Here is a 26,692-nt window from a genome sequence, read left to right on the forward strand (position 1 = left end):
CAACATATAGCATAAGTTTATTCCTCGAAATGGAATCCAGAAAGGAACCACATGAAATATATTCATTAAGTCCTATTACTCTTGTATCTATCCAATTTTCGATTTTGAAGGTACCCAAATTTATCCTTTTGGTTGTGATTATTGTATTTTGTGAATTTTGAAAGAATCATTTGATTGAATAAACAATTAGGCGTGAGAAGAAAAAAGGGAGGGGGAATGGAAATTAGATTCTAATACATTATTTTTCATATAAGTAGTAAATTATATATTAGCGTGTAATTAAGTTAAAACTTCACTATTAAGGGTAAATAAATTTCAGAAGTAGTATAAATAAGTAAAAATTCCTTAAAGCTACTAAGTTTCAATTAGGCTGGGCTTCACTTAGATGTCCATTTCCACAAGTATCGGGCTTGTAAGCTTACGTATAGCATGTTTGGCCAAGCTTGTAGAATCATCTTATTTTGAGATGTGTTTTTTTCAAAAATATTTTTCAAAAAAGTGCTTTTGGTGAGAAACAATTTGTGTTTGGCTAATAAATTTAAAAAATACTTTTGAGCAGTAATTAGTGTTTTGGCCAAGCTTTTGAAAATTGCTTCTAAGTGTATTTTTCTTAAAAATGCTTCTCAAAAAAGTTCTTTTGCTTCTCAAAAATGGCTTTTGCTTCTCCTCGAAAGCACTTTTTTCTATATAAAAGTTTGGCCAAATACTTTAATTTTTGGCCAAAAGCACTTTTGGCAAAAAATAAAGGCACTCTTGGCCCAAAACAAGCTTGGCCAAACAGGCTAGTAGTATACGAATTCACAAGCTTGGGCCTTCAAAAAGAGGCCCACGTTTATGGTTTAGTGGTTTGGGCTTGAAAACAGAGAAATATCTAACAACGTCGAGCAATTGAACTCCGGCGACACCATAGTCTTTGCTGATGTGCTCCTTCTTCAGCTATAATGTTTACAACTTGAATTTTGAAGTGAGCTTTAAACAGTAGAGCAAGTTCCATGGATTTAAGCTTCCCAGTGAAAGCTCAGCTTTTTGGCTCCAACATTTGTTACAAGTCCCCTAGCTACTCTACTTCAGTAAAACTCTACCACAAAGTATCTCGACCTCAATTTTCAGTACATGGAATTAGGGTTCGTTCAGAATTTGACCACAAAGTCAATGGAGCTTTCTCTCCCGATTATGACGCTCGCTTCCTCGACCGGGTATCTCTCTCTCTCCCGCACACAAAACATATGTGTGTAAAAAGCATGCGTTTAAAATGAAATTTTGGGAAAATATATATATTTGCTTGTTTTTATTTTACGGAAAATTGTTAACACTCATTAGCTTCACTGAAGATTTTCCATGTGACTGACTTGACTAACTGTTTGTGCTTCAGCAAAAGGCATTGGAAGCTGCAATGAATGATATAAATAGCTCCTTTGGCAAAGGAAGCGTCACTAGATTGGGTAGTGCTGGTGGAGCTCTTGTGTACGTAATTTTTCCTCAATGCCAAATAAAAGAAAAAAGAAAATAAATTGGAAAAAGTGAATGGTGAATCTGTTTCTGATTTAATAGGTTCTGTAGGTGGAACTTATCGTAGGAAGCTTTAATAGTCTCTCTGTAGAGATAAATCAGTCTCACAATCTGCTTTTTTCTGCAGTGAAACTTTCCCAAGTGGCTGCTTGACGCTTGACTTTGCTTTAGGTGGTGGCCTTCCCAAAGGGAGAATTGTTGAGGTTTTAACTTTAAATACTTTTCATCTGTATTTTCAATATGCACTAGTTATTGCTGGTTATTAATCATCTATTTGGTTAAGATTAATTGATTTCTCTTAGTTTCAAAATCATATGGCTGCTTAAATAGAGGTATTCATTACTACTTGTTGGTTTTGATTGCACATTGGTGGAGTAATCCTACATGAATCTACATAGAACAATTGAAATTTATGCGTTAATAAAGTTGATTTTGTTACAAAACTATTTCATCAATAGGCTGAGGTACTAGATTCTGATTTTTCTGTACATCTTGAATTCCTCAACTGATATAAGCGTGTGGAATATTAACAAGATTGGTGCAATTTGTTGTTCTGATATTTTTCACTCACGTTTGTCTTTACAGATATATGGACCTGAAAGTAGCGGAAAGACTACCTTAGCTCTCCATGCTATTGCGGAAGTACAGGTGCAATATGTGTATGGTTTATTCTACTCATTAATTTGGAACTTCTACTGGGCATGGGCCTGCACTTGGACAGGAGGGGGTAATTGATAATTTGGATGAAAAACAGAAGTCGTATGGTTCTATCTACAGATGAACTGGAAAAAATATAATGGACAATTTGGAAGGGTAAAAGGCACGCTTAGAGTCCTTCTAGGGTCCATTAGACCTTTATTGCTGCAGCCTATCCTCTGAAACCACTTATCTTAGGCTTCTTACTTAAAGATGTTTGTGTGTGAAGTGAGAGATTATAAATTGTTAAATTCTCGTTATGCAGAAGCTAGGAGGCAATGCAATGCTTGTTGATGCTGAGCATGCTTTTGATCCTGCATACTCTAAAGCACTTGGAGTAGATGTAGAGAATTTGATTGTCTGCCAACCTGATAACGGAGAGATGGCTCTAGAAAGTAATACTTTTCCCTCGTTACACCATCAGAAATGACTCTGTGCTTTTTGCGCTAGCAAACTTATCAATGATCGTGGTGGTCTTACTAGAGTTTGTACTTTTAACCAAACTTTTGGTTGCCCCAGTCGCAGACCGAATGTGCAGATCGGGTGCTATAGATCTCATTTGTATTGATTCAGTTTCAGCCCTTACTCCGCGGGCTGAAATTGAGGTAAGCCAACATTTAATTTTCTGAATGCTTAGAAAGTCCCACCCGTTCCTGATTTCATGGTATGTTGTTTTGTGTAGGGAGAAATTGGGATGCAGCAAATGGGTTTACAAGCACGCCTGATGAGTCAAGCTTTACGTAAAATGTCAGGCAATGCTTCGAAAGCTGGATGTACTCTTATATTCCTCAATCAGATAAGATACAAGGTACTCTTGACTTAGAAATTGCAGCATGCTCTTTCTAAGTAAACATGCCATTCTAGCTTCCATAAGTATGATTAACTCCATATACTGCATGATTCTCATCCTTACTTGTGGACTCACTTGCTGAATGATAATAATTCCTATGATTGGAATCAGATTGGTGTTTATTATGGAAATCCTGAGGTCACAAGTGGAGGGATTGCCTTGAAGTTTTTCGCCTCAGTTCGACTTGAGATCCGTTCTACAGGAAAGATAAAATCTGTGAGTGCAGAACTGCTCAGATGGCTAATTATATTTTTCACACATTTAAATTTTCTATATTGAAACACTGTTAATGATTCTTTCAGGCAAAAGGAGATGAGGAAGTGGGCCTTAAGGTCCGGGTAAGAGTTCAAAAGAGCAAGGTAAAACAGCTTCACATCATATCTACTCAATGTGGTGGCATCAGTATTATGTTTGTCGAAATGGAAAACATGTGTTAATGGTTCAGTTATACAAGTGTTCAGTGCTTAAATAAAGCTGACATTTGCATGATAAAGGTTGTCATGGTGGCATGGTGATTCCACTGTGTAATTATTTTAAATTGGTGTATATTGTCGAAGATTTTAGATAGCTACTTTAGTGATGCATCCTTGCAGAAATCTCTTCTAGCAAAGACCTCTATTTATTTTTGAATCTCTTTTAGCAAATACAAGTACATCAAAGAAATTGCCAGTATACATCTGATCTATTACTGTTTGCATCTTGCTGATTATGGTGCCAATATGCTAATTGGTCTTACTCTTTTCCTTCTTAGGTTTCTAGGCCATACAAGCAAGCAGAATTTGAAATTATCTTTGGAGAAGGAGTGAGCAAGCTGGTCTGTGTGGCATTATTATCTTTCTTTTCCTTTGTGGTCGGCTCAAATTTTGTTCCTGAAATTGACCTTTTGCAGGGTTGCGTATTAGATTGTGCTGAACTGATTGACGTGGTATCTAAAAAGGGTTCATGGTATAACTATGGGGAGCACAGGTTTGTACATTTTGCAGCTTTTGCTAAAATATAGGGACTCTCGAGAAGCTTACAAAACTGTTAATTATGGAACTCCATATTTCAACAGAAGTATTTGCATGTTTTTGTCATGACCAATCAAGAGTCTGAAAATTTTCTATAGGCCATACTAGAAGTGTCAAAGCTTACGCTCAAATGAAAAGAAAACAGCTTAGGTCAATTTATATTACTCATACCTCATATGGTTATTGAAGGAAATAGTTTTATGTAGTGATAAGAATAAGCAAGAAATTGACTCTCAATGTGATTCAGAACTTTCCCAAAAAATGTTAAGCTGATTATTTGCAGAAATTGAAAGAAATGAAGAAGAAGAAAACCTTAGGTCGGGTGAGATGAGAGAGAGAAGGAGAAGAATGTTTTATTTCATCATGTGTAAAAATGATTCTGTACAGAAATGATAAATCCCCCATGCTATCTTAAAATGGGCCTAATATACTTATACAAAATACAAGTACAATTGAAATGGACCAGCTGTTCATATTGAGCCCAGTACTACTTATCAACCATTGGGCCTCATCACGTGTGCTCCATTCATCTCAACACCCCCACTCAAGCTTGAGGGTGTTGACACCCCGAGCTTGCCAAGAAGATGATGAGTGGTGCCTGGAAGGGACTTAGTGAGAATGTCAGCAAGTTGAGCAGAAGAAGAAACATGATGTAAAGTGATGAGACCAGATTGTAAGTTATCCCGAACATAGTGGCAATCAACTTCAATGTGTTTAGTGCGTTCATGAAATACTGGGTTTTTGGCTATATGCAGAGCAACTTGGCTATCACAATACACAAGAACAGGGTTGGAAATAACCAACCCAAGATCAACCAGCAATCTAACAAGCCATGAAATCTCAGCAACCACTTTGCGTAGAGCTCTATACTCCTCAGCAGATGAGAGAGATATAGTAGGTTGTTTCTTGCTTTTCCAAGAGATAGGACAACCCCTTAAGGTAATGTAATACCCAGTAACAGACATTCGAGTCTGGGCACAAGGCCCAGTCAGAATCAGAGTAAGCTAGGAGAGAAAGATCATTAGGCTTAGGAAGGAAAATACCCAAATCAAGAGCATTCATCAGATACCTCAAAACATGTATAACAACCAACATGTGAGGAACTTGAGGAGCTTGAAGAAACTGACTAAGGTGTTGGACTGAGTATGCAATATCAAGCCTTGTATGTCATAAGAAATTGAGCGTGCCCACAATTCTTCTGTAGATGCCAGGATCAGAAATTTTCCGTCTTTCTGAGCCGAGGGTCTATCGGAAACAACCTCTCTGCCCTATCGGGGTAGGGGTAAGGTCTGTGTACACATTACCCTCCCCAAACCCCACTTTGTGAGATTTTACTAGGTAGTTGTTGTTGTTGTATGCTAGGATCAGAAAGAGGCTCCTCCATATCAGAGGATAGTTTGATAGAATGATCAAGAGGAGTACTGACAGGAGTGAAATGATCACAGTGAAACTCCTCCAATAGATCAGATGTAAATTTGTGCTGACACATCAAGAAACCTTGGGGTTGTTGGATAACTTCCAAACGCAAGAAATAGTGAACATAACCTAAGTCTTTGATTTTGAATGCAACATCCAGAAAAGTCTTAAGACCATCCAATTCAGAAATATCATCTCCTGCCAATAATATGTCATCTACATATATTGCTAAGACAGTGAGTGAACCACCAGAGGGCTTTGTGAACAGTGAATAATCATTTTTGCTGGAAATATAACCTCTGGAACACAAGGCTTCAGACAATTTAGAGAACCACTGTTTTGAGGCCTGTTTGAGGCCATAGATGGACTTCTTGAGTTTGCAAACTAGTGGAGAAGAGGAGGAAGAATGACCAGAAACCACTAAACCAGGAGGCAGTCTCATGTAAACTTCTTCATGGAGATCACCATGAAGAAAGGCATTGTTGACATCTAGCTGATAAACAATCCACCCTTTTTTAGCAGCAAGAGAAAGTAGGCACTTGCTAGTGGTGAATTTAACAACTGGGGAGAAGGTATCATTTTTATCCCTTCCTTTTGTGTGTCACCTCTTATGACTAATCTGGCTTTGTATTTTTCAACAGTGCCATCAGATTTCTGTTTAATCTTGTATGCTCACTTACAAGGAATGGGTTCCTTGTGAGGAAGGAGAGGAACAATATCCCAAGTGTGGTTAGCTTCAAGAGCTTGGAACTCTTTTATCCCTTCCTTTTGTGTGTCACCTCTTATGACTAATCTGGCTTTGTATTTTTCAACAGTGCCATTAGATTTCTGATTAATCTTGTACGCTCACTTACAAGGAATGGGTTCCTTGTGAGGAGGGAGAGGAACAATATCCAAGTGTGGCTAGCTTCAAGAGCTTGAAACTCTTTTAGCATGGTTTCTTGCCAAACACAATGTGAGGCAGCCTGCTGGTGGTTCTTGCAGCTGTAGCTCAGTAGTGGAAACCTTGGAGTTTATAGAGACAAGGTTGGCAGGAAGGACGGAAGAACAGACATAATCTGACAGGTAGGAAGGAGGGTTAGAGACCCTGGTAGAATGCCTAATAGGCAAGGTGTTAGGAGGCGGAATAGGACCATTGAGAGGAAGAGAGGCAGTGGAAGAAACAGGCATAGCAGGTGGTTCTTGATGGTGGGAGGAAGAAGGAGAAGGATTAGGATCAGGATGACATTCATGAGGTACAACAGGAGGAGTTGGTAAAGGACCAGTGGAGGAGTGAAATGAAGAAGGATCTTCAAAGGAATCAGAAGAAGATGGAGCAGAGGAATAGGGAAAGATGTGCTCATGGAAAACTACATCTCTAGAGAAAAATACATAATGATTAGAGAGATTAAGCAATTTATAGTCCTTTCTTCCAAAGGGATAACCTAGAAAAACACAGGCAACAACTCTGGACTGGAATTTGTCTCTTCCAGATTTAAGGTTATTTGCAAAACAAAGATCACCAAATGATTTTAGGTGGTCATAAGTAAGAGGAGTTCCATGCAATTTTTCTGAAGGAGTAACATTAGCCAAAACAGATGAAGGTAGTCTATTGATAATGTAAGTTGCAGTTAACACACATTCACCCCAATATTTGGTAGGGAGTTTGGATTGAAACAGAAGAGCTCGGGAAGTTTCCAAAAGATGTTTGTGTTTCCTTTCTACCACACCATTTTGTTGTAGGGTGTGAGGTATAGTGGTTTGGTGTAAAATACCATTGTCAGCAAAGAAGGAAATAGCCTCTGAACTACTGCCTAATTCAAAAGCATTGTTTGATTTAAAAGATTGGACAAAAGATTTGAAATGAACTTTGACCATCATAGTGAAAGCTTTGATTACAGAAAGGGCATTGCCTTTGGAAGATAATAAGTGTGTTCAGGTGACTAGTAAAATCATCTACCAAAGTGATGAAATATCTAAAACCATTATATGTATTTAGTGTGGTAGGGTCCCCATATATCTGTATGTACTAACTGGAAAGGTACAGTTGAATGAATATGACTATCAGAGAAAGGTAGTCTTTGTTGCCTAGCCATAGGACAAATAGAACATGCAAATGATTGTTTAGAAGACACTTGAATAGATAAACATGGAATAGATTTCAGCTTGTGAAATGGCATATGGCCTAAGCTTTGATGCCAAAATAGATCCATTTTATTGATAGTACTAGATGAGTTACATGTAGAATTGGGAAAACAGGTGATAACATTTGCTGTAAATGAATTATAAACAGTAGGACAAGAAACATTAGAAGAAAATGAAGGAGTAACCATATCAGGTAGCAGAAAATAGAGCCCATGAGCAGCTTTACCAATTTCCAACGGCCTCTTCAGAGAAGGGCCCTGTAGAAAACAGGAGAAACTGGTAAAGATTGCTAGACCTTTCACTTGACAAAGGATTTGATATACTGAAATTAAATTGAATAGAAAAGAAGGAACCAAAAGAACATTGTGTAAAGTTATATCCTGCCTAAGATGCAGAGATCCAGTAGAAATAACTTTCACTTTATACCCATTTGGTAAGGTGATTAAGTAAGGAGAAGGTAAAGGTTTAATATTATATAAAAACTGTTTGTGCGGGGTCATATGATTGATGGCACCTGAATCTAAAATCCAAGGAATTCTTCCTAACTGAGCAGACAAGGAATGCATAACGCATAACAGAATTTACTGCAGGAAACTGATTTACAGGGAGATTGCGCACACTTGCAAAGTTAGCAAAACCAATGTTTTCTCCGGGAGAAGTGGACTGAGGATAACCAGAAGAAAGATTTGCCTGTTGGAAGAGAGTCATGAGATGTTTATATTGCTCCTTGCTGAATCCATAAGCAGAGTCCGAAGAATTGTTGTTAGTGCCAGTAGCAATCAAGTTTCTTGCAGAAGAATCCCCGACTTGAACACATGCAGCAGACCTCTTGGACTTAGTAAACTTGAATCAGCTGGAAACCCATGGAGTCTATATCATTTGCCTATACTATGCCCAGGCTTCTTGCAATATTTGCAAGTCACAGGAGAAGTAGACCTCTTAGACTCAAAATTTACCCTTTGATTATATGGCCTATTGGAGGAAGAAGAGATGCCAGATGAAGTAGAGAATGAGGATGCTAAAGAAACCCATGAGCTATGGACTTAGCTTCTTTTTCACTTTCATCTTGTTGTAAAAGTGAATCGGCTTTGCTGATGATTGGATAAGGGGACATCATTAAAATGCTACTTTTGACTGTGGAGTAGGTCTCATTTAACCCACTGAGAAACTGAAATAGGTGTTGGTCCTCAATAAATTTAAGAAGTGCACCACATGAACATGCTGGGCCAACATAGGCAGAATTGAGTTCATCCTAGAGACTCCTCATTCTGGTAAAGTAGCTAGCTATATCAGATGTCCCTTGAGAGGTACTACTAATTTCCCTATGAATTTGGATATACTTGGAACCATTTTGACTGACCATACCTATCATTTATGTCTTTCCAGACTACTTTAGCAGTGTTGAAACACATAACACTCACAACAATTTCTCTAGTCAAGGAGTTAGTAATCCAAGCCTTGACCATGTTATTGCAACGCTCCCAAAAGGGATAATAAAGGTTGAGGTTGAGGTATCCTACCAGTTATCACCCCTAATTTGTTTTTAGCTGAGAGAGAAGTCAACATACTGCTACGCCATATAACGAAGCCAGTTCCATTAAAAGGAATGGTGACTAATTGACTACCGGGAATGTCGGATGGGTGAACATAGAAAAGGTGACACAGATCAAGAGTGAATTCACTAAAACCTACAGAATCAGTCGTGGTACCATGAAAGTCCTCAGTCAAATTCGTGTTAGTACTCATTGCAATCAGCAAATTCAGCAGCAAAAATACAACAAAAGAAGCAGTAGTGTTGTGAAGATACAGTAGATGTAACCCAGACTAATATTGGTTGCAGTACTTGAAACGAACCCTAGGAATCAGCCCAAATCGAGCATGCAATAAGGAAAGTGAGAAGATTTACCAATCGTCTATAAAATCGAGAGGATAGAGAGTACTGAAGCTCAGGTTTGAAGTTATGAAAGCAAAAACCTAATTTTCCATTGCCGAAGAATCACCACATCGAGAAAATCTCCAAAAATTCGTTCAAGGGTAGGATCGGGCGATAGCTGAGGTTGAGATCGTTCCAATGATCCCGCTCTGATACCATGTTAAGCTGATTATTTGCAAAAATTGAAAGAAATGAAGAAGAAAACCCTAGGTCGGGTAGATGAGAGAGAGAAGGAAAAGAATGTTTTATTTCATCATGTCAAATGATTCTGTACAGAAATGATAAATCCCCCGTGCTATCTTAAAATGGGCCTAATATACTAATACAAAATACAAGTACAATTGAAATGGGCTAGCTGTGCATATTGGGCCCAGTACTACTTATCAACTATTGGGCATCGTCATGTGTGCTCCATTCATCTCAACAAAAAATGAAGTGATTCAGAACTGTCCAATTTATTGATTATACGTGCAGAAGCTAACATCAATCAAAGATTTGTCTGTCTTGTTTTACATCTGTGAGCCGAATCTTGCAACCGGTTCATTACTAATATTATGTGACTCTCCACTGTTTCTTTGATGTTTTACTTTATTACAAACTTATGCTGGTCAACACTTATTCTTGATGCTTTAATGAAGGCTGGGACAGGGACGGGAGAAAGCATTGCAGTATTTGAGAGAGAATCCTCTTCTCTCTGAAGAAATAGAGAAGGTAATTATACTCACTTTTTAGGTGCATTTTGGAAGTGTTTTACTTGTCATATTGTGTAGCATAAGTTCAATATCTGAAGATAACCTGGGAGGTTTTAAGCGAATAAATAACCTGATAATAAAAGAGAACTAATAAAGCAAACATCCTCAGTTTATTTGCATATTAGTTATGGAAACTATGGCCATTTTGTGGTCATAGTCCCATAAGCGAAGATACATTTTTATATGTCGTAGTTATTGGCTTAACACAACGGGAGGTTTCTTGTACACTGTAAATCAATATTTTTGGGGTGTAGAAATGACATTATCTATCTGCCCGTGCAGATGGTTCGCTCATCCGTGGTAGACGCAACTGGGTTTTTAGGCTCTTCTTCATCAAAACACCCACTGCCACAGCTTCAAGAGGAAGATGCACTTCAAGAGATGCAATAACAGGAATCAGAGTTCTGCTTTGATTGATTATGACAACAAATTTCGCAACCAATATTGACATCCATCTGATTCTATAGAAGAAATGAACAAAATTGAAAGAGTCGATAGAATTGCTTTGTATGAGACCATTTCTGTACTCTACACTGTTGAAGAAAGATGTATATTCTTGTATACTAGTACATCTTGGTGGGGAGAAGGAGATAGATACGTCCTTCATTGCTGGACTGGTTGCCTGTTGTGCAAACAAAAATGCTTTTTCTATTTTGGACGTCTAAATTTTGTGGGTGACTAGATGTCACCTAAGCCAAAACAAAAGAATTAGAGTTAAGGTAGTGAAAAGGACTATGTAGTTAGCTCATTACTGCATATTTTGTCCTTGTGGTTTTGTTGTATTGTTAGCCAGCATTTATGATCGAGCTCTTTTCTCTGTACAGCAACTTTAAGAGGTCAAAATTGTACCATTTTGTTGGACTTGAAAGAAAACAATATTTGAACATTTAACAATGTGCTAGGCTAATGAAGATTTTTGCTAGCATCGTGGAATTTCTTTACATCTGCATTGGATGTAACATCTTACTGTTGCATTGGTATTATTTTTTGAAAATGGCTGTTGCATTGGTATTATTATTATGTTATGTACTGGCAGGCTAGTCATTAGTTCATGGAAGGTAGTCAATCTGATTAGGTGATTAAACTTATAAGGTTAAGATTACAAGACCTTAGATAAACATTATGTTTAATATATCCACAGTAAAATCACAGCGATTACAAGATTAATCAAGATGGCAGGAAATATTTTGTAGTGCAAAGTATTCTTGAAAAGACATGGTGCGAGCTGGAATACAACTTAAATAGGAGTACAAGGATAACGATCTACTGTGCCAAAGCACTTGTGTTGAAAACAAGGAGAGCACCTCCAGCTAGAATGCCAACCAAGGTGACTGCCCATATGGCTAAGCCAGTGGTACCTGCAATTTTTACCATCGTTCAAGCTTAGAAGAAAGAAACAAATATAGAAACTCATTCTGTATTAAATTGTTAGGGATTAAATGGAGGCTGAAAAAGCACAACTGAAAGGCTACGCGAATCAAGATCTAGACAGGGGCGGAGCTAGAGTGTTCCTAATGGGTTCGGCCGAACCCAGTAGCTTTGGTTTGAACCTTATATTTGTCTTAAAAAGTTCATTGAATATATATAAAAATTATTAATTTAGAACCCAGTAACTTAAAATAATTTAGGATCATGAACTCATAAACTTGAAATCCTGAATCCGTCTCTGGATCTAGATTCCTTGACTTCAAAATGAATATGATCTTATTGTATGTACTCTATATTTTGAGCTAAAAGCAAGGGTTTCATATTAAATTTCTTGGAATCCACCCTAAATTATAGTATTCTTCTCTTGGCTATTTTGTAGAAGTAATCATCATCAACCAATTTCAAAAGTGTCATACCACCAACATAGACATCACCGCTTGGAGACCAATCATCTGTGTTGTAGATGGGGCTGCATTTGGATAAGACAAAGTAATTAGATTAATTTTTTTATTAGTGGGAATTACGTTAAGCAAAGAAGTTAATTTTTCACTAACCTGTATCCATCAACATTTGCTCCATATTTGTCAACGAATTGGTAAACACCCTTTCCCTGAACATAACCAACGGTTTTGCTTATATATTACAATTTACAAGTGTCACAGCACAAAATAATTTGACTATTTTTTGGGTCTATGAATTTCGTTTACGTAGGCTATGATATAGTTATCTTCACGATCAGACTACAATAATCAACGCATTCAACTTTTGGTGTAGATCTAGCCATAGATTTTAAAATTTCATGATAAAAATTTACATACTTATATTTGAAAATATGATATCAAAGAATAGAAATTTTTTGCCCTCATAATTAACAATATAATACTTGAAATCAAAAATTGTAGAAACAAACCTTGGGCTTCCTGCCTGAGGCATCAACGCCGTCTCTCAAGCTCATGCTTCCATTAATTCCTAATGACAAAACCAAATGGTAGCACTTTATAATCAGCAGATAGAAGGAAGAAACAACGTAACATATGGGAGAATATATCTACAACATATACAAACCCAAAACACGATTTAGAAAGTGAAAATGAAATCTGGCAAAACTGGGGTTCATTAAAGAGCTGACGGAAAAGGATTAAAAACACGCCTACTCTATACAAAATATCTTAATTAATTTCATTTTCCATTATACTTTGTGATTCATACGTTCATCGTTAGCAAATCACGCCCTAGACCCTTATGGTGCTGTATACTGGAGGGTAATTTTAAACCATAATAAAAGTCGCTGGTTAAATTTGGAGCTTTTACAAAAGTATTTTGATATGCGGAATTCTTCCGGTTAACACTAAAGCTCTATTAAAGTCAAGGTCAAGTACCAGACAATTTGCTAACGGTAAAAATATGAATAGCTATAGAGTACAACAAATAATAAGATTAAGATATTTCGTATAATATCTGGGTAAATTTGGACCTTTTTAAGAGATTGACGAATATATATTAATACATAATTTTTGTACTTTTACGTCACTTAAAAAATCTAGAAGAATTAATCTAAATAGCCGCATATCCAACCGCTTAAACTAAAATTAATTGGCAAATTTTATGCATAATCAGTATATAATCTATATATCCGCCTAGAAAAAGTAAACAATGACTCCGACGATCTATTTGTCTAAAGATCTACAAAATCTAAGTAGAGTAACTTTAACAGCAAAGACGATTAGTAAGATGTAAAACATGATAATGACCTATTACAATAGATAAAATTGCACCAATAATGTAAAAGCTACTCCCTCCGTTTCAATTTACGTGAACCCATTTGACTGGGCACGGAGTTTAAGAAAAGAGAGAAAGACTTTTGAATTTGTGGTGTAAAATGAGGCACATATATTTTGTGCGGCTATAAATCATTGCATAAAAGTAAATTGTTTCCAAATAAGGAAAGGGTCGTTCTTTTTGGCACGGACCAAAAAGGAAATAGGTTCACATAAATTGAAACGGATGGAGTATAATACTATCGATGTATATAACCAAGTTAAAGTGCACGTGGCAAGAATCGGAGGAAGAAATATACTCCCTTCGTTTTAATTTCATGTGAACTCATTTGAGTGAGCATAAAGTTCAAGAAAAGATAGAAGTTGTGGCGTAAAATGATAAGGAAAGAGGTTACTTTTTTGGCACGGAATAAAAGAAAATAGGTTGAAACATACCGTAAGGCTTGTCAGTTTTAAGCTTCTTGACACCACTAGCTTGAACTCTGAAGGAAGAAGAAGACCTAGCAAGTGATGGCAGTCCTTTCACTGCTGTCTTCTCCACACTGAAAGTTGCAGGTTTAAGGCTCAATGAGCTCATTACTGTGCTTGCCATTTCCTATGCTCTCTTTTCTTCTTCTTCTTCTTCTGCTCTAACTTGTAAATGTGCTCCTTTAGGCTTGCATGGTCCCTTGATAATAATATTAGTGAAGACTTGCAATTTGTGATTTACAACCTTACACGTGGCACCTCTTTTGTGGATTGCTTCTAGATAATGATATTACCAGCATTATCAATATTACAAAGCTCCTCCATCTGCTTGTTTAAACCTCCTCTACAAATTACTATTCTCCTTATCCTAATGCTCTACAGTTGGAGTCCATTCATTGGTTTCTTTCGATGCCCATAGGGCCCAAGAGATTCACTTGCTTCCCTACATTTTTGTTTTCCTCATTCTTCTTTTTTTCCCTTTCATTTACTCTGTCCACTAGAGCTAGCTAGGAAGAAAAAGACAGCCTGATTGTTTTCACTTTCCCCCTTGTCCTCAATATAGACGAATTTAGAATTTCTAGAATATGAGTGTACCGTTAAAGATGAAATAAAAGAAAATATTAAGTGTAAATCGATCATTGTTCCTTTAGGTAAATAATTTAACATTCAGCCAAATAGACCATTCAATATTTTGTAGTATAAGAGCCGGCAGATAATATTAAATCAATTATAGAAAATATATACATAAGAAACCTAGTTTGACAAAAATACTATGGGTTCACTTATATCATATTTTGGGCACTAAATACACTCCTGGTCCGGTACTAGTATGTGTAGTGGTGTTTAAGCCATATGAACTGAAGTGACATAATTTATAATTATTTTTTCGTTTGGATTTATACAGACATAGTTTGATTGAATACAGATTTAGTATCTTCCGATTTAACTTATATGACATAGATAACGGGATATGAATTAAAGAAAGACTTTAAAAATTTGTGATCTCATAAATTTGTGTGATTATTAGACTCCATGTTCGACTTGAACATACAACATAATACTCCTCCCGTTTCAATTTAAATGGTAGTTTAACTTTACACAAATTTTAAGGAAAAAAAGATAACTTTTAAAATATGTGATCCTAAAAATTTAAGGGCAAAAATTTTGTAAGACCATGACATTTGTGTAACTATAAAAGCTTCTCATTAAGCATAAAGTGGATAAAATAAAAAGTTTAAAGTTAAATTATTTCCAAATATAGAAATGTATCATTCTTTTTTGAACGGACTAATAAGGAAAGTGTGTCATTTAAATTGAAACAAAGGAATTATCTAATAAGGAATGCAAGTTAAGTTGAGCCACGGATCCCCTTTGCCAAAATATAGATGGAATATATGGACATGACATTTGTCACATTTATTGTTTGACACGTACCAATAGGACCTGCTGACTAAGAATATGTGAGGTTGGGCTAAATTTGTATGGGTCAAAATGATTTGAATCATTAGATTGGCCATGACCCGATCCATTCTAAAGTTTAGCTGAGTTAAGGTGAGCTTAGTCAAATTAGGCTAAACAATGGGTTATATCCCACATTTTACTATCCTGGAAACTAGAGAACTAAGCTGCCTAGAAAAGAGCCGAATTTAGTTGTTGAATTGCCATGCCTTTGAACTCGATTACAGACAAAACCCACTGAATGCAGCAAATTGGCATTTAATTCCTTCAGTATCTAACTGAAGCATTAGAAATAGAATTTGAAAATGTTGGTGTTGATGTTCTTTGCTATCATGCAATCTAATGCATGTGATCTGCCACAGAGTGTAATTTGGTAATCATCTGAAATGCAGCTGACTCTTGTGCTTCAGAGGGGCTGGAATGCAGATCACTCTCACAAGAATATAGAAAGTCAACCCCCTTTACAGTAACTCTAGCATGAAATCCACCTATAAGAAAGTGAACTGAAAAGATTAGTTGAATCTGGAAATTTAAAGGGAATTAGTACCATTAAATGTCATAAATTAGATTCTATCCGGTTGTGAGCAGCCAATATAGGGAATTTCTGTTTTCCTTTTATAAGAGGGAAATTGTGTTTCAGACAATAAATAGGTATTACTAGCTTGTCCGACAGATGAAACCCCCCCTCCCAAATGCATTATGTTCAGCAGTGAAGCATTAATGGAAAGACAGAACAAAATCTTGGAGGGTTACACAATCTTGGGAATTTCACCACAGAAACAAATGAAAATTATAATGGGGAAGGAAATGTCAAAAGTGGGTTTCATGTTAAAAGATGATGTTCTTTTACGGGAAATAAACAATAAAAAGTCGAAGCACATTGTACTAAGATGCCTAAAAGGAATCGCATCTTATTTCAAAATCACTATGTATTGTGAAGCAAGGTCTGGATAGGTAAGGGCAGTACATGAAAGAATCATCACATGATATGGTTGAAGATGAGGTTAATGTTGTCAAAACCCTCATTAGGTACGGTAGATTACTAGAAACCCCAAGACAAGGCCAGTGGAGTAGAAGAGTATGTTTGAGTGATGTGCCAGAAGTTGCAGGGGAAGTGCCAGTGAGAAAGTTTGAGAGCAAGTACACATAGACATTCACCAGTACAAGCACATGTATGCCTGGGAGACGAATAAAGTGAGAGAAGCATACACTGATGTACTCCAAGTTCATTGGACAGAATAAACTCATTTGTAACTGCTTGTGCAAATAGAAATGATATGATCTTGTCGTTTAGGGGTGACAAGAAAAGACAGCATCAGGGTTCCAACAGGCCAAAAGGAAAATTAAGTTCCATATCTTTCTTGTCGTCTTAAAGGAAGATTTACTTCCATCTCTTTGTTTCAAGAACATTTGATCTTTATAATCAGCAACCAGATGTTCTCAACTATCTATCACGGCCCAGGCCCAACTGCCAAGGTATAGTCCGCTTTGGCCCGGTAGCTCTGGGCCACCTCAAGGCTTTTGCGCCTCATGGTTTTTTCCACTTGGGCTTTAACCCAAAAGGTGCCTCAACAGTTAAATCCTGAACTCCCCTTATATGGCCCCTAAATTTACCCTCCCATTCCGTTGTGGAATTTCCGTAAAACAAGTTTTCCAGCGAACCGCCTTTCGAGTAGCTGTTACACCATCTTTATTAGAAATTAAAAAAAATGCACAAGCACACTGTAGTAGCTGCTGTAGTAGCAGTAATACACGAGAAGCCATCTAATATTCACATCAATGTATTCTACCTGTTTAAAAAAAACATTCGCATATATGAAAAATGACATACCGTCTGTTGCTGACACATTATATGATGGAGACATCCAGTTATTCACACAACATATTTGATGCAAGTCCTGCCAAAAGAAAAATTGTTACATTTAGTTGGGGAAAATTACAACAGAGTAAATGCTTCATAAGATGCTATTCAGAAAATGGAAAAAATGTGAACAATCATAAAAGAGATGACATATAGTCCCGTGCAGGCAAGGCTGATGGTATTGTATGGTCAACCACAAGCATTTCTTAAGGATCACCCAACACATTAAGGAGCGCAGGGACAAATTATCGGACATGATGCTTGAGCATATCAAGAGCACAAGACATCATTAATCTACATGGAAATGATCAAGTAATAAAGCATGGAACAAACACTGAAAAAAGAGGAGAGATAAAATCCAAGCAAGTTCTGATGCCAAAACATGCCTGACATGCACGTTGTGAAGTGCATACAGCTTTGGGCAATTTCCTTCCACTCATAGGTTGAACCAAGCCAAGCTCTTCGTCAGGTTGATGGCCTTCTTCTTGGATAGCAGCTCTATCCTTCAAGCACATTTCATCACAGAAGCCCAGTAGCGTTTCTAGTTTTAAAGCCAAATTACCTTTGCCACCTACAAGGCTTTAAAATAACATGAGCACATTGACCTTCAGTAATTTAGATCAAGTTCATGGCACAGCAGTTCTGAGTAGTTCACAACTCCAAGAAACTACGAAATCATGATGAGGAATCAAAACCTCCACAAGGAAACTTGGCCACCAAAGCCTGATTTAATCACAGTTCTCAACCACACCGTACCCCTTCACTCCCACCCACCCTCCAGCACAGAGAGAGCAAAAAAGAAAGCAAGAAAAAGGAAACCATTTTAGTCCCCTCTTAACTAAGGACAGAGCACCCTAGGGTCTTTGTTGTACTCCATGCATAACAGTAACGTTGCCAACTCTAACATTTGTCCATACATGATAAAACTGGTAATACACTTACGATGTGAGATATAATATTGATAGCTTTTCTAGTTGTTTTGAGTGCAGCTTTTATGCACAAGTAACTGTATCTAATTGCTTAACAAAGAGAGAAGAAATACAATGCTATGAGTCTTCCATGTTCAGTACTTCAGTTATCCAACTCCGCAATACTTATTTTTTGCATTTGATAAGTTCCCACATGATAATGCATCAAGGCTTTATATTCATACATTAGTTGAGGTCAAAAATGGAGTAATTGCTTTAGTTTTGACGTCCTTCCCAAGCATATGTATAAAGGATGGTTGCGGGTAGATTTGACAACCAGCATGAGAATAGTCCAACTATGATGAATCTCCTAAAGGTTGAATTCATTACGACATGCCCACTACACACTCACCATGTCAGCTAGGAATAAAATGGGTCTAAAAGGAGATACAGAGGCAACTATTTTGGATAGAAACTTAGTTCATTTGACATTCATTTCTTAAAAAAGATCAAACAAGAGAGGAGGAAAAACAAACAACAAGCAGAAGAAAATAATTTTGATCCATACAGTACCAAGCCATGTAAAAAGAGTAATACTAGCACAAAGAAACTGAAACAAAAAAAGCTACTAAAGCCTGAGATAGAAATCATACCATCTAAGATTCTTTGAATACTTTTATCACATAATGCTATTTCATCTTCTATTTTATGTTGTTGATGACACTGCCAAGAAATGAATGCAACTTGATATTACTGAGAACCAAATAAAGAGTAAGCTCCACTAATCAGATTAAAAAAGTTATTCCACAGAATTTTTAAAATGGAAATAAGAAAAATAATACTCCCTCCGTTTCAATTTATGTGAACCTATTTCCTTCTTAGTTTGTGCCAAAAAGAATGACCCCTTTCCATATTTGGATATAATTTACCTTTATGCAATGATTTATACCCACACAAAATATCCGTGCTTCATTTTACACCACAAGTTCAAAAAAATTCCTTTTTTTCTTAAACTTCGTGACCAGTCAAATAGGTTCACATAAATTGAAACGGAGGGGAGGGAGTAGTAAAATGATTCAGAAAAAACTCCACAAGACTTTTGGCCCATTAAAAGTCCATAGCTAAGGACCATAATAAATTACCGGACTATACTTTGAAGGATGAACATTCTTGATTCATTGACATTTTAAGTGGTCAGTTCAGAAAATATACATCATAGTCTTCGTCTTAAAAAAAAGTCCAACTTGAGGAACTAATGGGTGAACCTAGTGTCTCATTTTGGATTAAGCGGAAGTCAAATGAAAAATCAATGGATTAAGATTGATTAAAATATACTCCCTCCGTTCCAATTTATGTGAACCTGTTTGACTGGGCACGGAGTTTAAGAAAAAAGGAAGACTTTTGGAATTTGTGGTCCTAACAAGTCCAAATGGGGCCCAGAGTATTTGTGTGGTTATAAAAGCTTCTCATTAAGGGTAGAGTTGTAAGTTAAAGCTAAATTGTTACCAAATTTAGAAAGGGTTCATTCTTTTTGGAACGGACAAAAAAAAAATAGGTTCACATAAACTGGAACAGAGGGAGTACTTAGGAAGATCGAAGGGAAAAGGAAAAAATAAACGTGGTCCTATAAGCAATATTAATTGAATTATCAGCTCACCAGCATAGATCAGGAAAAGCCATAAGTATATTGCTAACCATTTAGAGCATCGGAGCTGGAAACAGTAGCAATTGGATTTTAGTTTGGAACCCATAGCTCTGTTGTCTATAAGACCTGACACAACAAAAGGGACATCTCCAAACTTTCCAAACACTGATTTTCAAGTTTAAATTGATCAAGGAATAACAGCAGTATTAATAGCAAATAAACAAATGAAAAGGCTCTTGACACATATACTCTACGTCATACCAAACATAAAATTACCAGTTTCTCTCGTTTATGAAGAAGAACTCTAAGGGCACTTTGTGTTAAAGCCTTCTCTTTTGAAGCCAAAACAGTTTGTAAATTGCCTATATCCATAGTATCATGCTGATAAGGAACAAGTGCAGTATGTGCCACTGAAATCCAATTCCGATTGGGTGAGATAGTGGAAATGCCACACTCTTTAGCAGACTTCCCTTCATCAGTTCTTTCTGCCTGCAAATAATGCTTGGTATCAAATATGACAATGAAATGAAGAATAAAGGGGACTCTCTCATCTCCAGGAAAAAACATGGAAAAAGAAAATGACTTCCATCAACATGATTTGATGCCTAAGGAGTTACAATAACGCCTAATAAAAGGCAGCAGCAGCTGTATGTCCTTCCTGGAGAATAAAACTATATCCTCCATCACACATTGCCTCAACCTAGATCTCCAATATAGTCCATCCAATTCTTTTGCCTTACTTTTTCCTAAAAGGAAAAGTTCACTATTTCCAGGTACTCACATTAGGATAAGGACATAAAACCACATTATTTTTCCCTTGTCAACTTCTTGTAGTATCTCTTTTACAAACTACCATTTCAACCACTATCTCAAGCATCATTCAACAAAGTTCAATATAGTAACACGAGGAAACTCTTTAACACAAAGTTGCCTTAGTGTTTTCCCTCATGTTACTATATTGGGTGTCCTCATGTTACTAGTGGATGCCTCCCCTGTACAAGGCTTGTGGAAGATACATATTAAAATAAAGAATGTATATCATCCAAAACTGCAATTGAATGTATCATAGATTTATCAGGGAAAGGAATTAATGTCTGCTTTGGAACCAGCAAAGAATGCACAACCATAAAAACTTTAGGAAAAGAAGAAAAGAGTTCTATTTAAAAAATTGTGCTATTTCTAGACGAAATTCCCTTCATTTAAAATATTGATCGCTAGCTCTTGAAAAGAGAAAGGGAGGATTAGTAAGAACAAATAAGACAAATGCATCCTAAATTCAAAAATTTTACTACAATAACTGAAAATGTCTTACCTTGCAAATTACACCACCTCCAATGGTTTCTCCACCACTCACCCTCGTCGTCTTTTTCTCGTGATGGTAAACCTTTGTAATAAGCTTACGATCCTTACTGTTTCCATTTTTGGAGCAGGGAATACAAGCATCAATGTCCATCCTCTGAGGCCTAGTAGGAGACCTAGAAAAGTGATAATCATCATTCATTTGCACCTCCAAAGATTCAGGATGAGCACCAGCTAACTCCATTCCATTAAAACCATTGATTTCACAGCTTTTAGTGGACTTCACCAGCTCCTCAGTTTTATCTTCTCGTGTACGTGGACAGTTGATGGTATCATACAATTCTTTTGCAGTTGAATCTTTATAGTCTCTGCTATTTTCATGGTATACCTTTTTACTTGTATCATTTAGACATTCCAAGTTGACATCAGATAGCTTATCATCACTGAAATCAGTTTCTGTATTTTTGATTGAACTATCTCTTCCAGCTTCTTCACTTTTCCTTATCCTCTGGTGGCCATCTACAGCAGTTGCTTCTTGACCAACTGCAGAATGACTAACTTTTTCATGGCGACCATCACCATGTTTTGCCTCTGAAATTTCTAGGTTTATACGATCTGACTTTGTTCCAATTAAAGCTTCAGAACTTTCATCAGGCATCTTTGCTTCTATCTTTTTTACCGGTTCCTCTACGCTACGAAAACCCAATTAAGCAGGACAGTAAATGACTATCAAAGCAAGATCTATTGACAACTCACCACAAACAAAGCCCAACTGAAATTGAAGGTACCTCAGAAGAAAGGCTGACATGATATTGGCATAGGGAAGCAGATGAAAGTACTCAACTGCTTCTGTAGTGGACCAACTACCAGAACTTTTTTTCACCAATGGACCCTGTAAACTACAGAGATAAACAATTATCACTTTTCTTTTTCTAGCAGCAAAAGGTACCAGAATATATGAATTAATGCTACTGACAAATTATTTAAGCAATTATGCCTTTTGACTTCACCTAGTGGATGTTTAGGATTGTTCTTTGACTGTGAGTTTATCAATGTTCGACTCATAACAACACAAGACGACATTATAATCTTCAAACTCCGCATAGTTAATGCCATAACCTACTTTAAGTTGCTCTTCAAGGACAAGAGTATACAAACAAATCATTCTCCTTATTCACGTGATTCTGTCAAAGAAAGTAAATATTGATGAACTTGAGAAACCATCACATCATTTCTTCACAAAAAGTAGCAGTATCATCAAACACATGAGCTATTCTAAGACTAGAGATACAAGAGTTCTTGTAGAAAAAGCCCATCTCTTAAACTACCCTTGATAAAATAAGCCTAATTATTCTCTAAGCCAAAGCAGTTAAAAAAACAAGAACCAACCTCTCAAAAATCTCCTTGACAGGAATTTGAATGTCTTGATTGATTGATTTGCATTGCATGATGTAAAAGCAAGATGCTGTCTTTTCTTTAGTTAGTGAATATACCACATGCTTCTCCAAAACCACAAGGTCAGACCGAGAAATACCTGCTCCATATCAAGCAAAGTCTCATACATGACACAATGCTCTCTAAATCAGAACAAACCTGTAACTCAAGCAGTTCATTTTTATAAAACAGGAACAGAAAGATCGCACTGCCTAGGTCAAAGCTCTGTCGACCAGTTCTTTCTCTGCCCAGGCATGAGAGAACACTATTTAAGAGACTCGTTGCTAGCAAAGGTATTCTAAGAACTTAGGAAATCAGCTTATGATCTAGAGCAGCCTAAGCACAAATTTATTTTGCCAATCTAGAAATATATTACAAATATAATTCTGATATTCACATACCTGTTGCATCCTTGACAGCCAAAAATGCAAACTGCTGAAAGCCAGAGTCATCACCTTTTTGCTCTACCTTCACTGGTCTCATACTGGTTCGCCTCTTTTTGTTTAGATGTTTTCCCTCCACCATACCTTCAATTTCAGCAGAGGGAAGCTCAAGATTTTTTTCGAGGAGAGACCAGACCCCATCTGTGACAGAACTATAAAGCAGCCAACAAGTTTCTTTCTTAGAGTCTAGTAATAAGACAGAAACTTTGGCAATTAGCCATTTGTTTATAGACGGAACATTTTTTGAGGCATCTAAAGCGCAAGATATGTTGCAAGCATCTTGAATTGCTTTTTCAGCTACAGAAAGATCATCGCCCATGTCCTTGGAGCCAGTTAGATCAGATTGATTCATGAACTTCATGTATGACACCAAAGCCGGTTTTAGAGTCACAGCCAACTTGCAAAATGACTCGAAGTCTAAATTTTGTGCCTGTGGATTTTGCTTCCTCTGGTAGTAGTTGTAAAGTAACACAACAGCATGCAACTGAAGAAGGAAAAAAAGGAGGAAGGAAATGAATACAGAAGCCAGCCGAAGATCTTATTGGACAATTTACAAAATTAATCTTCTCCATTCCAAGGTCTTTTCTAAATTTTTTTTTTTTTTGATAAGGTAAATTGTATTAATCAAAAAATTTCTAAATTTATAACAGGTAGATAAGAACTGAGAAACAAAAAGTAAGTCCATTCTCGTTATTTGAACACACTGCTACGGTAACACTAGGGGCAGATTTATATAGGTGGATGGGGGTACCACGCCACCTGGACGCCTCGGTTAAATTTTGTGTATATATGTATATATCCACAAAAAAAAGGCTAAATACTATTGTGCCACCCGGAGTAACGAAATAGCACGAGGGCCAGTGGTGAAGAGTCAGTTTGAGCTCCCAAGGGGCGTGGGTTCGATTCCAATGTTGTACACTTTTTTAAAACCTTTTGCATGCTGCACTTAGACTCAATCGAACCTACTAAAGGATGATTCCTAGTCTGCTGGTTAAAAGCTGCTTCCTAGCGTGTTGGTTAGAAGCTTAATTTCACTTCTACTGGTCAAAGGTTTGAACCACGACTTAGATAACCTTTTTGACAAATATTGAAGCGAGCCTCTACTGTTTTAAAAAAAATTATTAGGTAGAATTGTACCGTAGACTTCTTCTAACTTAAGATTCGACTAAACCAAAAATTTTATTAGGTAGAATTGAACCGTAGACTGCTAACTTAAGACTCAACTAAACGAAAGAGTCAAGGCTCTTCCTTGTCTACATAACTGATGATAAATTTATTTATTGCTTCTCTTCTGAAAATATTGATGCTGCTTACGCAAAATCCTATACGCTACTGTTCAAAACATTGTGGCACCCGCAACCTCCAAATCCTGGATCCGCCTCTGGACATATCCTCAACAACAACAACAACGACCCAGTAAAGTCCCACTAAGTGGGGTCTGGGGAGGGTAGTGTGTACACAGACCATACCTCTACATGATAGGGTAGGGAGGCTGTTTCCAATAGACCCTCAGCTCAGGAAGATGGAAATAAAACAATAAAAGACAATTCATCAGTATCGTCAACATAACCATAGAAATAATGACAGCATCCTAAAAACCATAAAATAGATGACATGCAATAACAATAACCCGCAACTAAGGTCCAGAGCTATGGAAAACAGTAAGGTTAGTGTGAACTCTACATTAACCACAAGTCGTCTAGGACCAACCTACTCAAACTCGCTTCACCCCGGAATGGAGAAGGAGAAGCTCGACTACCACTCTATCCTACAACCCTAATGCTCGACCTCCCAACCTTCCTATCAAGGGTCATGTCCTCGGAAATCTACAATCGTGTCATGTCCTGTCTGATCACCTCTCCCCAATACTTCTTAAGCCGTTCTCTACCTCTTCTCGTACCCACTAAAGCCAACAGCTCACACCTCCTCACCGGAGCATTCAGGCTTCTCCTCCGCACGTGCCCGAACCATCTGAGTCTCGTTCCCGCATCTTGTCATCCACAGAGGCCACACCCACCTTCTCCCGAATATCTTCATTCCTAATCTAATCTATCCTAGTGTGCCTGCAGATCCACCTCAACATCCTCATCTCAGCTACCTTCGTCTTCTGGATATGAGACTTCATCTTCTGGACATGAGAGTTCTTAACTGGACAACACTCTGCCCCATCTGGACACATCCTCAAAAGTCTTAAATTAAAAGGAATTTTCGAAAGGAACAATGAGTTAATAAAAAAAAGAACATTGAAATCAGTCATGCTTCTTTTTTCAAGTAAATGTCAAGGGTCAAAAAGAAGGGCAGGCAATGAGTATAGAAGGTAAAGAGAGAAGGTATTGTTAACCTGTTTGGCAACAGAGTGCTGCTGAGAAAGAGAAGGAGGTTCCTTAATGGCAGAAGATGTCAAAGGCAAGCGAGGACTAACTAAGTATTCCAGCAATGCATTCACCACTTCCTCTGTAGAAGCTGATGCCATTTTCCTTATCCTTTTGTGATGGGGGATGAAAACAAATAAAGAACCAAAAGTCAAAATGTGATGCTTTATGCCACCACACAAAATGCAGAAAAGAATGATACTGTAGTAATTTTTATAACCAAGGTTCTTCACTGAAATACATTAGGACTAAATTTCTTCATTCTCAATAAGAATTTACTATACTATAGAGGGATCATATCCAATTGCATATTGCACATGCAACAACAAATGAATATGCTTCTATTCAAGTCCTCTCTGAGCTGAATTTCACAGAAAAATGGTAAAGAGTAGTCAAACATTTCAAGACCAGCTTGTTTGGTACTTACTACTAGGAGACACTGTGTTGTTAATCAGACCATTTTTTTTAGCTCAATTTCTGCATAAATGCAACTAATCCAACAAATCAACACAAAATGTATAGAACGCACGTAGCTTAAAAATTGATAAATGGCTTAAACATGTACCTTAAATGGAAGTAAATTTGCAATCTCACTTTAGAAATTAGGTCTAAAACGTAGCATGCATGTCTCAGGGGCTGCGTCTTCAATAAAAAAACCCAGTTGCTTTTCTTTCTGCGATATTTCTCTCTCTAGAGAGGTCTAAGGAGCCATTAGAGTGTCTTATTTGAAGACAAGAAACCTGATTGACTCCTCGGAATCCGTGTCTTTAAACGGAGGAGGAAATTTCAGTATTCAATAATGTTGCTTATCAAAAAATAATTGAAAAATTCGCACGGAAACCCTTTGGATGCGCTGAGTAACTTATAGTCGGTTTGGCCAATCTTCTAAAGTTTGATTATTTTGACAATGTGTTTTTTCAAAAGTGCTTAAAAAAAATTTGGTAAGAAGAATTTGCATTAGATTAATTAATTTAAAAAGTACTTTTGAGTAGTAATTAGTGTTTAGCCACGTTTTAAAAATTATTTCTAAGTATATTTTTCTCAAAAGTGTTTTTGGAGAGAAACTACATTTTTTTTAATTCTCAAAAATTGCTTCTGATTCTTCTCAAAAGCACTTTTTTCCTTCTAAAAGCTTGGCGAAACACCTCAATTTTTTGCCAAAAGTACTTTTGGCCCAAAAAAACTTGGCCAAACAGGCTATTAGATAGTTCCCAAACCACATAAATATAAAAATTATATTAATATATAAACAAATATAGTCAAGGTGTAAATTAAAATATTATAAAACTACATAAATTTTCGAAATTA

The 26,692-nt window shown here is 36.9% G+C and overlaps 3 protein-coding genes across 17 annotated transcripts; 1 reads left to right on the forward strand and 2 right to left on the reverse strand.

Moving 5' to 3' along the window:
* The first annotated feature begins 848 nt into the window (after nt 1–848).
* Nucleotides 849–10,995, forward strand: LOC107810192 (DNA repair protein recA homolog 1, chloroplastic). Of its 2 annotated transcripts, none has more exons than XR_012702458.1 (13): nt 849–1,196; nt 1,373–1,464; nt 1,637–1,712; nt 2,095–2,157; nt 2,471–2,600; nt 2,725–2,810; nt 2,888–3,013; nt 3,167–3,271; nt 3,358–3,414; nt 3,807–3,869; nt 3,958–4,021; nt 10,177–10,249; nt 10,573–10,941. XR_012702458.1 is itself a non-coding variant. In XM_016634944.2 (13 exons), exons 1-13 carry the CDS (start codon nt 993–995, stop codon nt 10,678–10,680), a joined length of 1,260 nt encoding a protein of 419 aa, XP_016490430.1. In that variant the 5' UTR covers nt 849–992; the 3' UTR covers nt 10,681–10,995. The 2 variants fall into 2 exon arrangements, 1 of the variants encoding a protein (XP_016490430.1); XM_016634944.2 differs by having other exon boundaries at nt 3,945–4,021; nt 10,573–10,995.
* A 404-nt stretch (nt 10,996–11,399) lies between these two features.
* LOC107810205 (photosystem II 10 kDa polypeptide, chloroplastic-like) lies at nt 11,400–14,295 on the reverse strand. Its single transcript, XM_016634963.2, has 5 exons — nt 13,932–14,295; nt 12,629–12,687; nt 12,273–12,328; nt 12,135–12,187; nt 11,400–11,648 (listed from the first exon to the last, which is right to left on the reverse strand). The coding sequence occupies exons 1-5, from the start codon at nt 14,086–14,088 to the stop codon at nt 11,554–11,556; spliced, it is 420 nt and encodes a 139-aa protein (XP_016490449.1). The 5' UTR covers nt 14,089–14,295; the 3' UTR covers nt 11,400–11,553.
* Nucleotides 14,296–15,334: 1,039 nt separating this feature from the next.
* Nucleotides 15,335–26,219, reverse strand: LOC107810154 (uncharacterized). 14 transcript variants are annotated; one of them, XR_012702454.1, is made up of 12 exons: nt 25,950–26,219; nt 25,354–25,495; nt 22,971–23,496; nt 22,525–22,669; nt 21,924–22,034; nt 21,149–21,827; nt 20,113–20,325; nt 19,849–19,903; nt 18,845–18,914; nt 17,670–17,854; nt 17,254–17,320; nt 15,335–15,910 (listed from the first exon to the last, which is right to left on the reverse strand). XR_012702454.1 is itself a non-coding variant. In XM_016634896.2 (11 exons), the coding sequence occupies exons 2-11, from the start codon at nt 25,483–25,485 to the stop codon at nt 15,762–15,764; spliced, it is 2,277 nt and encodes a 758-aa protein (XP_016490382.1). In that variant the 5' UTR covers nt 25,486–25,495; nt 25,950–26,219; the 3' UTR covers nt 15,335–15,761. The 14 variants fall into 14 exon arrangements, 5 of the variants coding, with proteins under 5 accessions (XP_016490382.1, XP_075093715.1, XP_016490419.1 ...); XR_012702452.1 differs by having other exon boundaries at nt 18,845–18,944; XR_012702455.1 differs by having other exon boundaries at nt 15,337–15,910; nt 17,670–17,862.
* Nucleotides 26,220–26,692: the final 473 nt, after the last annotated feature.

This window comes from Nicotiana tabacum, chromosome 18 (genome assembly GCF_000715075.1).
Source record: "Nicotiana tabacum cultivar K326 chromosome 18, ASM71507v2, whole genome shotgun sequence".
Classification (NCBI taxonomy): Eukaryota; Viridiplantae; Streptophyta; class Magnoliopsida; order Solanales; family Solanaceae; genus Nicotiana; species Nicotiana tabacum.